A 13,702-nucleotide genomic window follows, 5' to 3' on the forward strand; every position below is an offset into this window, starting at 1 on the left:
GACCCAGGTTGTGTGAAATCTTACTGCCCAGGTGTCCAGTCTCGTTCGCCTTGCATTTGACTCTGCCGATGTAACAGCTTTTGCCTGGCCTGGTCCTTGTCTTTAGCCCTGCGTGTTATTAGCTGTCAACTCCCGAAACCTCAAACCTTTTATCTCGTTAAGTTGGGCTGGATTCTCCCTTCGCTTTTTTCGTTCTGGTCCAGGCCCCTACATAAAGACACGTCTTGTCTCTTCTGAACCTGCTGTCTTTCGTCACTCGCTTAAGAAACGAAATCGTCTCTAAGATCTTCAATCTAGAAGACATCAAAACCAAGGTATGCAGCCCAGCTGATTGAACAACTCCCCTACTACCTACTCCCTATACGCTGATCGGCGGTTCTCGGAGCTAGCCTATAACTCTATCTATACACCCTGAACACTTGTGATTCCATTTTCATACCATATATTATTGAGTATACCCAACTAACCATGACAATCCCAGACACCAAGTCACCCATTTACCCACTTCTACAATAGTAGGCGAGCCACAATAAGCTCACTGCCTCCCCTCGCCATTCTCTCCATCCAGACCTAAACACAACCTGCCTCCTCGACCAAATGGCATCCCCGGCCCCCTCATCCCACACCCGCCCATCCCTCATCTCCTCAACCTACAGTCAAAAGGACATATGCTCCGCCCTCATGGCCTCTACCACGCAGAGCCCCAAATCTCTCGATATCGCAGATACACGAAATAAGGGCTCGTCCTCCTCGGCCTTTGAGTATCCGCCGCCGCCGCCTCCGTCGCCCGTCGAGTCGAGGAGTCCGCATTCCTTCTAGAGAGATGGGCCTTTCACTTTTTCCGTCTTCCTCTTAAGGGAGCTCTGCCATCATTTCGTTTCTTAATTCAGTTCCGCGGCTGCAGTCTCTTTATCCCTTCCTTGATGATTGGAGGAAGCGGACAGATTGGTTTGGGAGTACTCGGGTCGGGATGTAGGCGTGCTTTTTTGTGTTAGAGACAATTGGGCTTCTATCGCTTTCTTTTATTTCTATGGGGTTGGATTTGGGATAGCATGTTATCGGGTCACATTGTACCTCCGATTTGATGGTTTCTCTTCTTGTTTTTCCATATCCTTTCTTGCTTTTTCCTATACTATCAGACGGTTCAATTTCGAGCGAGTTGATTTGCTTCTCACAGTATACAATCATTGTACACTGGGTTTATCTTTTACGAGCTTAAGTTGGGTCGCAGGACGTTATTTCATTCAGTTGGGACTCTTGGAGCGCAAAATGGAGGATTCAAGAGAAAAGTTGACTTGTTGCACATTTCTTCAATAATAGCCGTGAATTGCTAGTTAATGTATATATACCTAAGTAATTGATAATAAGACACTTCGAGGAGGTACCAGTCTGCAAGGTATTTTCTGCACAGAGTGCATAGCTTGTAGATAACACTATGTCATATCTCCAGCAAGATCCATATAGTATACTAGTGCCTAACCTCGCATCTAGAACAAGATGAGAACACCATGAATCATCCGCACATCACCACGATCGCCAGCTGAAAACAAGCACAACCCGCCCGTCTGTCCTGGACCGGAGCTGTCGATCACATGGACCGTTGCTGCAGTTTGCCATCGTATGACGCTATTTTGCGTGGAAAACCGGCTCGGGTCGTTCGCGATACTCTGTTAAAAGGGGGTCCTCAGCTCCAATTTCCAGTCCCGGCAGTCCCCATATTTCGTTCCTAATTTGGGAGTGAAGGAACCGGGAACCTCGAAGCTCGAAATGCGCAATATACCTGATACTTGACCGAGGTGTGTCACTGTCTGAACATATGACGTTCATTTATTTTCCGGGGTTGCTCAGGGCGAGTTTAATGTGGTGCTCACTGAGCCTCGGTTCGTCTGGCTCACGTGATGCCGGTGATCGCCGCTTAAGATGTAGAAGGATGACCTCATGGCTCGAACCCGATCGCTACCCGTATGGTAGTTCCCGGGGGGGAACCTGAAGAATATCGGAAGGAATAGGCAATTGCTCACACAGACCGTGATGGGGTTTCGGATGAACCGGCATCTGAATTACCAAGCTGGGAATAAAGGTTCTCTAGCTCCGCAATGGCATCCGAGTCGCCCTGAAGGGCGCGCTCGTTAAGGCGTTGGATGGTGGCCAGTTGCTCGTCTGTCTTTACCCATCCACGGAGTCGATCCTCGAGAGTTGGACCCCGCCTGGCTGAACTGAAGACAGTGCGCACATTGTCCGTTTCGCCCTTGCGCCTCTTGACCTCCTTTAAACGCTCCAAGAACTTGGCTTGGTTCGTCTGATGCTCTGGCTTGTACACAAGGCCTGATAGGCCTGGCGTTAATGTGGAGGTTAAGTTTTGTGGCTGCCACTGCTGCAGTACCTGAGCCTGTAGTTGCGGTTGTGGTGCGGCCGCTCCAGGGCCAGAACTTGATATAAGATTGGCCTTTCTAGCCAATATCTTGACGCTGTTGGCGGCTATGAGGTCAAAGTCCTTGGTATGTTTCAGTGGGGTGACGTGAGCGGCTGTCGAGTCCGCCTCATCAAACTCAGAGGTTGTCGCGCCAGGAGGCGCAAAAATCAATTCGGTGCCGAGCTGGTCTGCCCACGAGCCGCTGAAGATTTGGTTCTGGTACGAGATGATCGGGTTGGGGGTGTGAAGACCGAGAATCTGGACTCGGTCGGCAGACCCGGATTCGATCTCGGGGCCGTTCAAGCTTGTGGGATCTTGCGCGTTGGAATGAGAGGGGGTGGCCGTAGGAGCTGGAGTGGGTACAGAGGTGCTTGATATCGGAGCAGAGGGTTCGTTGGGTTCATTGCGACGCCGCGGAGGTCGAAGGGGGCCGTTATATGTTGTCAGGTCGATGTTGAGAAAAAGTGTCTGCGAGCCGTGACCGATAAGAATGCTGGAAAGTACGTTGCTTTGAGACCGTACCTACCTCTGTTGCTGTGTCGTCATATTCATATTCCCACTCAGAGCCATCGTCCTCTGGCAGAGGGTTGGAGAGCACCATTGCTGCAGATGGTCTTTTCAGTCCTGCGGTTTGGAGTCCGCGGGTGAGCTCGACGGACTCTCGGCCTGCAAGAGATCGACAGTGGATATTATCCATATAGGGGAATAGTTGATGTCGGTAAACTGACGGTAACATAGGGGATACAAAGCTAGATATGCTGTAATTACTGGTAACGGAGCAATCACGAGTCAGCGGATCGGAACTGGCAAAGCTTCAGGTCTAATCTTCAGCCCTGCCGCATCCATCAGCATGAGTTCGGACTTCCAGGTCTCTCTGCACCCGGAGTCATATTCCTTGTCCTCATGCTGATCAATTTTTGGTCAAGGCTGCTTAACACATCACACACTAACCAGATCCTGCTTACAGGTCGCTCTTGTCGATGATCCCGTAATCATCTTCCTCTGCGGTCAATGAACCCCTCCCCACTGTCCCGTTGTACCGACTCAGTGTATCACGGCCCGTCGTCCACTTTCAGCCCTGTTGCTACCCATCACCCAGATCAAGCATAAAAAAGACAACACCCAACAGTAAGTGCTAGCGCTCTCTTTGCCCTGTTGGTCGTCACCAATCATGCCAGTCCCTGTTCCTGCTGGGTCGTTTCCCTCCAGCGATCCGGCACAGCGCGGAAGCAAGGGAGGTCATCAGCAATGCATCAGTCATCTTCCAGCCCACTCTTTGTCTCCCATCCTTTTCCATCCTCTTCGCCGCCCATTGTCCATTATCTAACCCGATTCCGTCGCTTCCGGTTACTCCTCCGCATCTGACCAATTGTTTCTGCTGCTTACGGGATCTTTTGCTGGTCCCGTCGCCGAATCCACTCCCCGCCAGCCGTTACCGTCATTGCTACTTGCGGAGGTTCTCGACCACCCACTGACCGAACAATGTTTTCACTTCCTTCTTATAGTGCCTCCTCTTCTTTCTGGCCCTGCCCCCGCGAGCCTGGATGCTCGCTCTCGCTTTTTGTCTCTGCTGCTCCTGCTCTTCACTGCTGCTCCGGTAGTAGCTGTTGTTGCCGACTCCCCCGCGGACCCTCCCTTGACCGCCACTACTATCTTATCGCCCCTCAGTGGTGCTATCCCAATCGGGAAACCGTACAACAGACCGATCGTCCCTACCACTTTTACGACCACCACTTCTCCATTGACTACGGAAAGTGCTGCGTGGGATAACGAGGCAGAGTCTCTTCCACAATCGCCATTGTTATCCGGGGACTCCGACGTTGCGGCTTCAGCTAGTACCTATGAGCAGATGGTCCAGAGAACTACCGCAGCAATTGTTACTCTCTCTTCACTTATCGCCTATGTGACCATCAACAGCATCGCCCGTGCGGTGAACCCGTCGGCTTTTATTTGGTATGAGGAGGATCATGATGAAGAGGCCTGGGTTGCCTCGTCATCTTCATGGGTGGACAGGAAGGCCTGTCGGTGGCTCGGCCTTTGTGGCACCTCCCACTACCACCGGGTCTCCGCCCGCTTCGGCCATCGTCAACCCGCCCCGATGTCTGCCTTGTCATCCGAGGACGAAGATGTACCGCCTTGGCGCGAGCTTTGGGGAAATGAAGCCAACCACCGCGAGGACGATTGGGATGCGGCGGAACGATCTCGCCGACACATACCGGACTATGTCCTTGAGTACGCCCCGTTGGTGCACCTTTTCTCGGGAGAGCAATTTTGGCCGTGTGATATCGCGGAGCACCTCTATCACATCACTCCGACACTCAATTATACCCCCATCCAATCGCAATCAGATCACCCATCCTTACGAGATCTCGATGCGCTGAACCAGTGGGAAGGGGGACACCATGTTTTTCTAACCAGCAACGACAATGTAGAAGAGCGCCCTCCATGGATGGAAGGAGAGAAGAATGTCCCAAGTCCTCCGAAAGATGATCCCGAGCGATCATGGGCTGATTGGGACGGTCGAGTGGATGGAACGTCCCCGAACGATACACCAGAGGATCGAGTCGAATGGTACGATACAGAGCTACCCCTGCAGGACGGGACGAAAGAAGACATTTGGAAAGAGAAACTCGGGTATCCCATGCCTGATGAAGAGGCTATACACGACGAACTCCGGAAACGCTACGGGGGCGAGCCAATAACTATCCGAGGGGTAGGTGGGCGAAGCGAAGCTCCAGCGATTTTGCTGGTTGTTGACAAGGGCAACGGTATTGTGGATGCATTTTGGTTCTACTTTTACAGTTTCAATCTCGGGAATGTAGTGCTGAATGTGCGGTTCGGTAACCACATTGGGGACTGGGAACACTGCCTCGTGCGATTTCATCATGGAAAGCCAAAAGCGCTTTTCTTTAGCGCTCACTCCGGTGGTGAAGCCTACAGCTACGAGGCCGTGGAGAAGATAGGTCACCGGGTAAGTATATATCTCGCATGCCGCAGCTTCCAGAATGCTAACGAATAAATAAATAGCCGGTCATATATTCGGCAACAGGTACACATGCCATGTATGCCACCCCGGGTGTTCATTCATACATACTTCCCTGGGGCCTTCTCCACGATCAAACGGATCGGGGTCCTCTCTGGGACCCTCTGCTCAATTCTCACATGTACACGTACGATTATGTCAATGATATCCTTCGCGCATCTACCCTAAACCCGAACGCACCCACAGAGTGGTTCTACTTCAATGGCCACTGGGGTGATAAATTCTACCCCCTGGGAGATCATCGACAATACCGATTTGCAGGTCAATATCATTACGTCAACGGGCCTTTGGGCCCCCGATTCAAGCACCTCGACCGACACAAAGTATGCCAGAGTCCCGATGAAGCACCCTGTATCATCAAGGATTTCATCGGGGAGCAGACGCGTGCTAAACGGTGGTCCGCCTCTGGACCACAAAACCCCAACTGAAATGCCTTTTGCTGTTGGTCACGCTGTTGCTGGTCAGCAATTTTGCCAAACAGGATATGATCATATGACGATCACCATGTCCCCTTCCCTCGTTTGCTATTTTTACACTCCTTTTATCGTTGCTTTCGGTTATTTGCATCGATATCCCTTTGCAGCTGGCTTCTGTACTCGTTTTGCACATGGTATACCCCATAGGTTATCTTTACTCGATTTCGAACGAAGTTCTCCACGATTGGATTTTAGAGCGCACTGTGGACCTAAGCGCCTTATGGACATATGAACTGATTTGCAAAGTACAGCATTTTGAGGAGCCATAAGGGAGTTCTAGGTTTTTTTGGTCTTTTTTTCTTTTCTTTTCTTTTTTGGTTTTCACGACATTATGTCTCCCTTGGATTACCGATAGGCGCGGTCCAGAGAAGGTGGTTCTAGATGGTTTGTAGACCAACGTCGAAAATATAGAATGCCGGCGATGAGACCCTCTCTGCATGCTGAAGCTGTAGTATATTTCTTGCTTGATAGTTATATTAAGTGGTGCGTCTACGACGATATTTAACCCAATAACTCAGTGAGAAGCGAGCAACCACAAAATCGAAAGGAGCACAATCATTTCAGAAACTCACTTGTATTAGAATCAAGATGAACTCAACTCAACATCGTTAGACCTGCTTTGCTCAAACGAGAACAAAAAGAAAACGGAAAGGCAGGTGAGAAGTACGACAGTAAGGAATGATAGAGTAGTAGGTGTAAGAAAAATTGCCTATCTCAGCTTCAGAGAAAAGAGAAAAGTCAAGCCGTACACTCTGTAACGCCCGATATGGTAATATCAATAGTAGAGGCTTTCAGCCTGGAACAAGTAGAACTTGGAAGATAAGGAAAAAAGGCAGGAAAGGGAAGAAAATGGCAGGAAGGACTCATCCCAGCCCAACTTCAACTCAGCATGGGATCGAATGGCTTGTAATAGAGATATCATGCGGAAGCATTTGAAGCAATTGGAACAGATTGGGATGGATAACTTGGAATATGGAAAGCACGAAAGATGGTAAACGCCCCAAGAGAAAGCCAGCCGGCAACGCCAATACCACTAGAAGAAAAAAGAGACCTGCGAGAGAGGAAGGAAGGTATGGAAAGAAAGAAAGCGAGATTAGAGAGAGAAAGAAAACGAAAAAGGAAAAGGAAACCAAAATCCAACCCATATCCATCATACTCCGGCTCATAATAGAAAAACTCCGTAACCCCGGGTTCAGGTTTCCCAGCAACGCAATAAAAGACGATCAACGGAATTCGAGGTTGACCTCGTTCTGATTTCAGAACCGCCCGCGCCCGATCTAGCATGTCTACAACGAGGTCGAATGGAGTAAGAAAAGAGTGTCGGATGAGAAAGGAAGCGAGCGCGTCTAGAGGGGTGGGCACCGATGAGTAGAATAGTTCACACTCGCCCCGCCCGACGCCGTAAGCCGAATTCTTGCTCTTGGATTTCACGAATGAGGCGCATACTTTCGGCGTCGGCGTCATCATCGGCCAGCTTCGTTCCCCTGTTGTGCTGGCTGGGTGACGTGGAAGAGGCAGCATGGCGCTCAAACTTCTTCTCCACAGACGGAGACATGCTATTCTTGCCATGGGACGAGGAGGGCCGCGACGCGGATTTTCTGGGTCCAGATGATGCTCCGGGTGTGCTCTTCCGCTCGGCGGTACTTGCCGCACTGAAGGACGAGCGGCGAGCAGGTTGTTGTGGGTTACCTGCTGGCTTGGTCGTCTTGACAAAATGAACCTCTGGCATATACCTTTCAACTTGGCGCGGCTGGCGGGAAGAATGACGCGAACCCGAGGATGGCGTATAAAGGGCAGCAGCGTGTTCCCCTTCGCCGTCCACTTGGTCATGAATGTCCGTCTCATCCGCCAGTGAGGTCGGAGGAGATACCAGTGTAGCAGCAAGTTTCGACACAGTCGCGGTCAGGTCCTTGTTAGCGATCCCATCCGCCTGGAACGCTGGTGGCGAGGCATAAGAGTTTTGTCCAGCGAGCATTTCTCTGTCGACAAGCATGGCATCCGGGTGGTGTGGGTTGACTTTGGCTGATTGTGGGTATTTCTCGAGCAAAGCATCGTCGACAACGGCTTGAAGACGACTGGTCTCTGCATCGTGGGCGTTCAACTGTACCGGTCGTGTTACCGGTGAGGTACTTTCTTGCTTCAACCGTTTACTAGCACCGGGACCTGGACCTTGGTCGTTGGGGCGTGGCCTTTTTGCTAAACTTGTTGACCGGGGCTTTGATCGTTCCGAAGCCTTTACAGGATCAATGCGACCGTATTCATCGTGGATGCAACGACGCTGCACCAGTTAGCAATGAGTCTTGCGTTCCGACTAAGGATTTTGGAAGAAAAACAAACCTTGCTTTTTCGACACTCATCACAGGCTTTGCTACGACCCTTCTTGGCCGAGTTTGGACCCTCGGGGCTGATATCACCTCCTTTCACCGCTGGCCCATGAGAAGTAGCCATGCTTCCACCATATTTGACTGAAACTTCCATTCGATCAGCACCCTTGGCGACGCCGTGACCATTTTGGAAACCAGCACCAGATGCAATTGCGGCTAATGAGTTCAGTGCGGATGCTGCATCTTGTGCCGTAGGGGTGTGAGTTCCCAAGCTTGGAGCACCAACTGCGATTTGCTGGTTTTGTCCTCCACCGTTCTCTTCCTTATGATGGCATCGGATCCTTCGCTTGCGGCATGCATCACAAGCGACCCGTTTAGGACCTAAGCCAGAACCGCGTGAGGTAGTTCGAGGTTTGGGAGTGGCATCTTCGTTAATGGATGGCGCTGGAATGGAAGTAGCTGGCGCGGGGGGAGAGACATTAGCCGGAGGCACCACGCCGTCATTGCCAAGGATGACTTCTTTCTCCCCATGAGGTTCATCGACAGGGCGCTCCGAGAGACGCTGCACAGCTTGCCTCTCTGCATATGTTCGCTGGTTCTCTGCGTTACGTTCCGAGCGGCGACTGGGCCTTCCGGCGGGCTTCTTCTCCACAAGGCTGAGTTTGGCATTACTTTCCACGACACCCGGGCGAGTCCACGGTGCAGCCTTTTCGTTGCCCCGTTTCCACGCAATCCATACCCCGAACATTCGGATTATATCAATGGGCTCTCCAGACATCTTGGGTATCGACCTCTTGACAGCATTGCGAGTCTCAGCGGTAACCCCCTCCACAAGGTAAGAGCCAGCAATCAGCGCAGTCCGAAGAAGGAACTTGGCAAGATCAGGAAGGCCTTCTAATTCAGCTTGAGAGTAAAAACGCGAATTGTGGTATGGTGACCCAGAAGCCTCAGTGTTGGCCCGCTCTCCAAACTCGTAGTAGATAGGGTACCTTCGATAGAAGCGATAGTTTTCGTCCTGTGCGAAAGAGTCCAGCACGCTTTGGGGCACTGGATCCTCCTCGAGATACTTTAGCGCGGTGAACCATTGGATCTTCTGGAAGAACGGATATCTGAACTTGATAGGGACCTTCGTTTCCTTTTCGATATTGGCAATTTTTATCTGCATTCCGTAGTTGAGTCGAGTAAGAAAATTTCCACCGATGACCAGACTATTTTCAGGAGTCCAGACAGCATGGATCCAACCGGACGGAATGAGCATGGTATCGCCTTCAGAAAGATCAACACGGTAGCACTCCTTGGTTTGGTCTCCCAAGAAGGTGTAGTCCTGAGCGGGCGAGTTGCACCATTCCTCATACTTCTTCAAGTGCTTGTCCTTTGGCGGGATGAAGAAGAAAGTCTTTTTACCTTTGAGGATGTGATAATAAACCGAAGAGCCACCAAAATCAATGTGGAAGTCCGTGTAGCAGTCGGCTACTGACATCAAGCAGTAGAATTGTACCTTTGGATAGTCCCCGACAGCCTTTAGCTCCTCAGGCCAAACCGCATCTTGAAGATCAAGATCGCGCACAATCTTTGGCCTGCGAATAAGCCTACCGAGTTTACTTTGTGAGACTTCAAGGCTGATGACATTCCGGACGACCTTGGTACCCGCACTTTCGTAGTAGTCTGCCCATTTCTGCATTGTCCACCGCTTATCTTCACCGTGCTGAGACTTGACGTCAATGACCTCTACCCTTTCTTCGGGACCGTAGAGCTCAGAGACTGCCCTGACAGTCAAGCCCTGTGGGATGATCATATCCAATTGGTCTTGGCCACAGTCGACTACCGTCTCAAATTCAGTATCCGGAAGATTGTCGAGGAGTTCGTCAAACATCTCCTGTGTCGAAGCTTCTTGGACGAGAGCATCAAATTCAGGGCCAATGAACGGGACTGATTCGCGAATGTTGTATTCGGCGGGAATGACAATCGGTTCTGTCATACCATTGCCTCGCTCAAAATACTCAGCAGTGACTAATTCAGGGCGCATGCGGGGGAAGGTCTCCGGGAGGAAGCGAATCTTGTTCTGTTTGATAGGCTCGATGTAATGATGCTCCAATGAGTCTGTAGCGGCCTTCACTAAGCCCTGATTGAGACCTGCGTAATCAATCGAGGTACGAGCGCGAGACGACTTGCGGACAAAGGTAGTTTGACCGTGCGTAGGTCGGCAGGTTTTGCAAATGAATTTGTCAACCGTCCTGGTTTCCCGGTCATTCTTAAAACCGGCGCAGACGATATGATACCACCGCTTGCAACCATCACAGCTGATCCATGTGACATCATCTTGGTCACTGGTATCGACTGGTATTCGAACGAGATTACACGCCGCACAGTTTGCCTGGCTGATTTCTCCGTGCTCTGCGCCATCCTCCGTTTTTAGTGGCTGGCTGTGAAAACGGACGGCTGACGCTGAATTCGAATCCTGAATGTTGACTTGGGTATCCTCAACAATTGCTGTGGACCCAAAACCCCAGTCTTTGATCCCAGTGTCCGCCTCATCCTGCCAAGTTAGGGGTGGAAGTGTGGATGAACTAGTGTTTGGCCTGATACCTGGAATCACGGGGCGGGACATGGCAGCGGAGCCGTCTGATTGTGATCTTAAACGCGACGACGGGAGACTTGGTAGTGTCGGAAAAGTGCTAACCAAGTCTTCGTTGTTGGAGGCCCACAATGAATTCGACTTGGTTTGGCTCGGTGTGTGGAAGCCATAATTGTGATAAGATTCATCCGCACTAATTCGCTTGGAGGGTTGAGCGGGTGGGTGGAGATTTGCTGGGCGCGCAAAGTTCAACAAAAGTTCTGCATCGGTCTTCATGCTATCTGATATTGAAGAGATCATCGGATCGGGGACATTGTTTGATCGATGTTGCAAGTACGGAGATTCATCCTTTTCCGACCGCGCTCGTTTTGACGGGCGCTCAATCGACTCTGTAGGTTCAGAAGGGAATAGTGACATGGTAGAGTGAGAGTTCTGCGAAGGAGGACGGTAGGAAAGCGGTGCAAAAGTAGGACTGGTTGCAAGCGCGATCGTCGCGAGTGTATCGATGGTTGAACTTGATCGACCATGACCTGCCCGATGGGATGGCCCGGCATCCGCAGGGGAAACCCTCGTATTGCTCGGCGTGAAGTGGGCAGTATCAGCGGATGCAGGTCCCGAAAGTTCGCGCTCAAATCGGGAGGTATGGATGTCGGTGGTCGAGCACGGCGAGATTGGTTCGACGGCGCGTCGCGGAGGGGAAGGGGTTCGATATCGCGGCGGCCGGCTGCCGAGGTGAGTCACGAAGGATGTAGCACTAATCATCGTGAGGACCGTGGACGAAATCAGGCAGCGAAGAAGAGGATGAAAGGTCGGAATAGAAAGTGGCCGCGGAGGAGCCGAGAAGTGCTTGCGGAAAGCAGATGCAAAGCGGAGGGGTAGTCAACCACACGGGCTAGAGAAGGGCCACCGCAGGTGAATGGAAAGTCATTCCTGGCAGGATGGCCGGCGCACGGTATACAATGAGATGAGTTCGGATTCGCGAGGGGAGGGAGAGCGCTGGAATGGGGAAGGGAGAGGTTGACGGAGGAGAGTCGCACGGCGGAGCGCTGAAGTTGAGGGGGGCAAGAAGTTCCAGAGTCTCTCCCTCTGCCGGCTCGTCGAGAGCGGCGGAAAGACGCAGCACCGAGGACAAAGCGACGGACACAGACAAGAGGGAGAAGAGGCAATAGTGCTGCTTGACGACTCGAGGATTCTGCAGATGGCAGCAACACCGGATTGCAAGCGATGGACGAGAAAAGGATGCGAGATTGGGAGGGGGCAGCACCGGCGCTCAACACTGAACAGAGCGCGAAGGGAAGAGAGGTCCGGTTGGCTGCCTCAGGCCCCCAATCGTTTGCGGCAGTCCAGTCTAGCAGAGTCAAACGTTGCGACCTCAACGGGGATGACTTTGGGAAGATGATAATTGCTTAGCTAGCTTAACAATATTATGTCCATTGCTTCAAAGAAGTCAATATCAGATCTAAAGCTCCCAAGCACTGTTGCTACCATTTCCGACTGCTGCTGTTGCTGTTGCTGTTGCTGATACTCCCAGAGGCTAGTCCCAAATGGGAAACAAAGGCTCTCCTCCGAACCTCGCGACCAACTTGACTCGCCTTGACGCTTCAAGTTCTCCTCTTTTCTTCCTCTACTTCTCCCTTCTTTCTCTCTTCTTCCTCATCTCATTAATCTCAAACCCCATTTGGGTTTCGGATTCATCTCTTTCAGTCTACTATCTCACTTTTTCTGATACCCTTTTGCCTGAGGATGAGCCGGAAGCTCGCCCCCGAAGCCAATCGGTAAGTCTCGAACCATACCCCTCCGGAGATCACCAGAGTCCTTCCTATAAGGTGACTAGACCTCATCATGGGCGGTCTATAGTCGCTATACTGTCAAGGTGAGGCGCTGAGCTTGCAGGTACTAACTTTTTCTAGGATTCTCTTTGTCAAGAACCTCAAGTATGCCAACCATCCCAGCTGATTCATTCGCCTCCCGCAGTATTAATCCAAACCGCGATTATTGAAGTGCTAATGAAGGTATAGCTACAACGTAACTGCAGAGCAGCTCTTTGATCTTTTCGGAAAGTTTGGTCCTATCCGGTATGTTCACCGCACGGCGACATTCTCTACCCCAGGGCGCTGACAGTATCGCAGCCAAATACGACAGGGAATTGCGAACAACTCAAAGGGCACCGCATTTGTGGTCTACGAAGACGTGCACGACGCCAAACAGGCATGCGATAAGCTCAATGGATTCAATTTTCAGAACAGATATCTCGTGGGTACGTATTCGTGTTTGGTCCGAGACTTGAGTTGGTGTTTTGGTATCACTCATTAACTTGCTCGCTCTCCATAGTCCTTTACCACCAGCCAGAGAAAATGCTTAGATCGAAGGAGGACCTGGCGGAAAGGCAAGAGAATTTGGAACGTCTCAAACAGCAGCACGGTATAGAATGATGTGACGATTTCCTTTTCATCGCTTACTCAACATGTTCTTTGCGCGCGGGCGAGACATGGGGATGCGCTATGTTTGGTCGGCTGCGGGGTTTTTGGCGTTTATTGTTGCTTCTCACTCATATGGGTTTCATGGCTCTTGTTCATGGGTTTTGAGGGCTGGCAGGTAGTATGACACCTTTTTCCTGGCTATTAATCCAGGAAGGTGTGGGTTTTCTCAGGCTGGGATCAGTTCTGTTACACTGTTCAGTTTCCGATATCAATATCATTATATCGACTGCCTGCCAATGCTTGGTATGGCCAACCTCTGGGACGTGAAGATCGTTCTGTGCGGAGTTGTAAGGGACATTCCCTCCTATAATGACAGGTAGGTAAGGTGAAAGGGACTTAAGCGTGGACCCTGGATTACCAGAGATCTACCACAATCTTGGCTCTTTTATAT

At 51.1% G+C, this 13,702-nt stretch overlaps 4 protein-coding genes across 4 annotated transcripts; 2 read left to right on the forward strand and 2 right to left on the reverse strand.

Annotated features, from left to right (window-relative positions):
- Nucleotides 1-2,017: 2,017 nt before the first annotated feature.
- BJX68DRAFT_258205 (TFIIIC subunit 6 family protein) lies at nt 2,018-3,014 on the reverse strand (the record flags this gene model as incomplete). Its single annotated transcript, XM_071043494.1, has 2 exons — nt 2,018-2,881; nt 2,940-3,014. The coding sequence occupies 2 exons, from the start codon at nt 3,012-3,014 to the stop codon at nt 2,018-2,020; spliced, it is 939 nt and encodes a 312-aa protein (XP_070894457.1).
- A 1,248-nt stretch (nt 3,015-4,262) lies between these two features.
- On the forward strand, nt 4,263-5,884 carry BJX68DRAFT_271276 (uncharacterized protein; the record flags this gene model as incomplete). The annotated part of the gene is made up of 2 exons (XM_071046915.1): nt 4,263-5,384; nt 5,441-5,884. 2 exons carry the CDS (start codon nt 4,263-4,265, stop codon nt 5,882-5,884), a joined length of 1,566 nt encoding a protein of 521 aa, XP_070894458.1.
- A 1,320-nt stretch (nt 5,885-7,204) lies between these two features.
- Nucleotides 7,205-12,086, reverse strand: jhd1 ([Histone H3]-lysine-36 demethylase). The gene is made up of 2 exons (XM_071037109.1): nt 8,270-12,086; nt 7,205-8,210 (listed from the first exon to the last, which is right to left on the reverse strand). Exons 1-2 carry the CDS (start codon nt 11,591-11,593, stop codon nt 7,311-7,313), a joined length of 4,224 nt encoding a protein of 1,407 aa, XP_070894459.1. The 5' UTR covers nt 11,594-12,086; the 3' UTR covers nt 7,205-7,310.
- A 326-nt stretch (nt 12,087-12,412) lies between these two features.
- On the forward strand, nt 12,413-13,647 carry BJX68DRAFT_245864 (putative pre-mRNA branch site protein p14). Its single transcript, XM_071041555.1, has 5 exons — nt 12,413-12,606; nt 12,742-12,765; nt 12,850-12,906; nt 12,961-13,088; nt 13,163-13,647. The coding sequence occupies exons 1-5, from the start codon at nt 12,575-12,577 to the stop codon at nt 13,261-13,263; spliced, it is 342 nt and encodes a 113-aa protein (XP_070894460.1). The 5' UTR covers nt 12,413-12,574; the 3' UTR covers nt 13,264-13,647.
- Nucleotides 13,648-13,702: the final 55 nt, after the last annotated feature.

Source organism: Aspergillus pseudodeflectus (assembly GCF_044049435.1).
Source record: "Aspergillus pseudodeflectus strain CBS 756.74 chromosome Unknown BJX68scaffold_59, whole genome shotgun sequence".
NCBI classification, from domain to species: Eukaryota; Fungi; Ascomycota; class Eurotiomycetes; order Eurotiales; family Aspergillaceae; genus Aspergillus; species Aspergillus pseudodeflectus.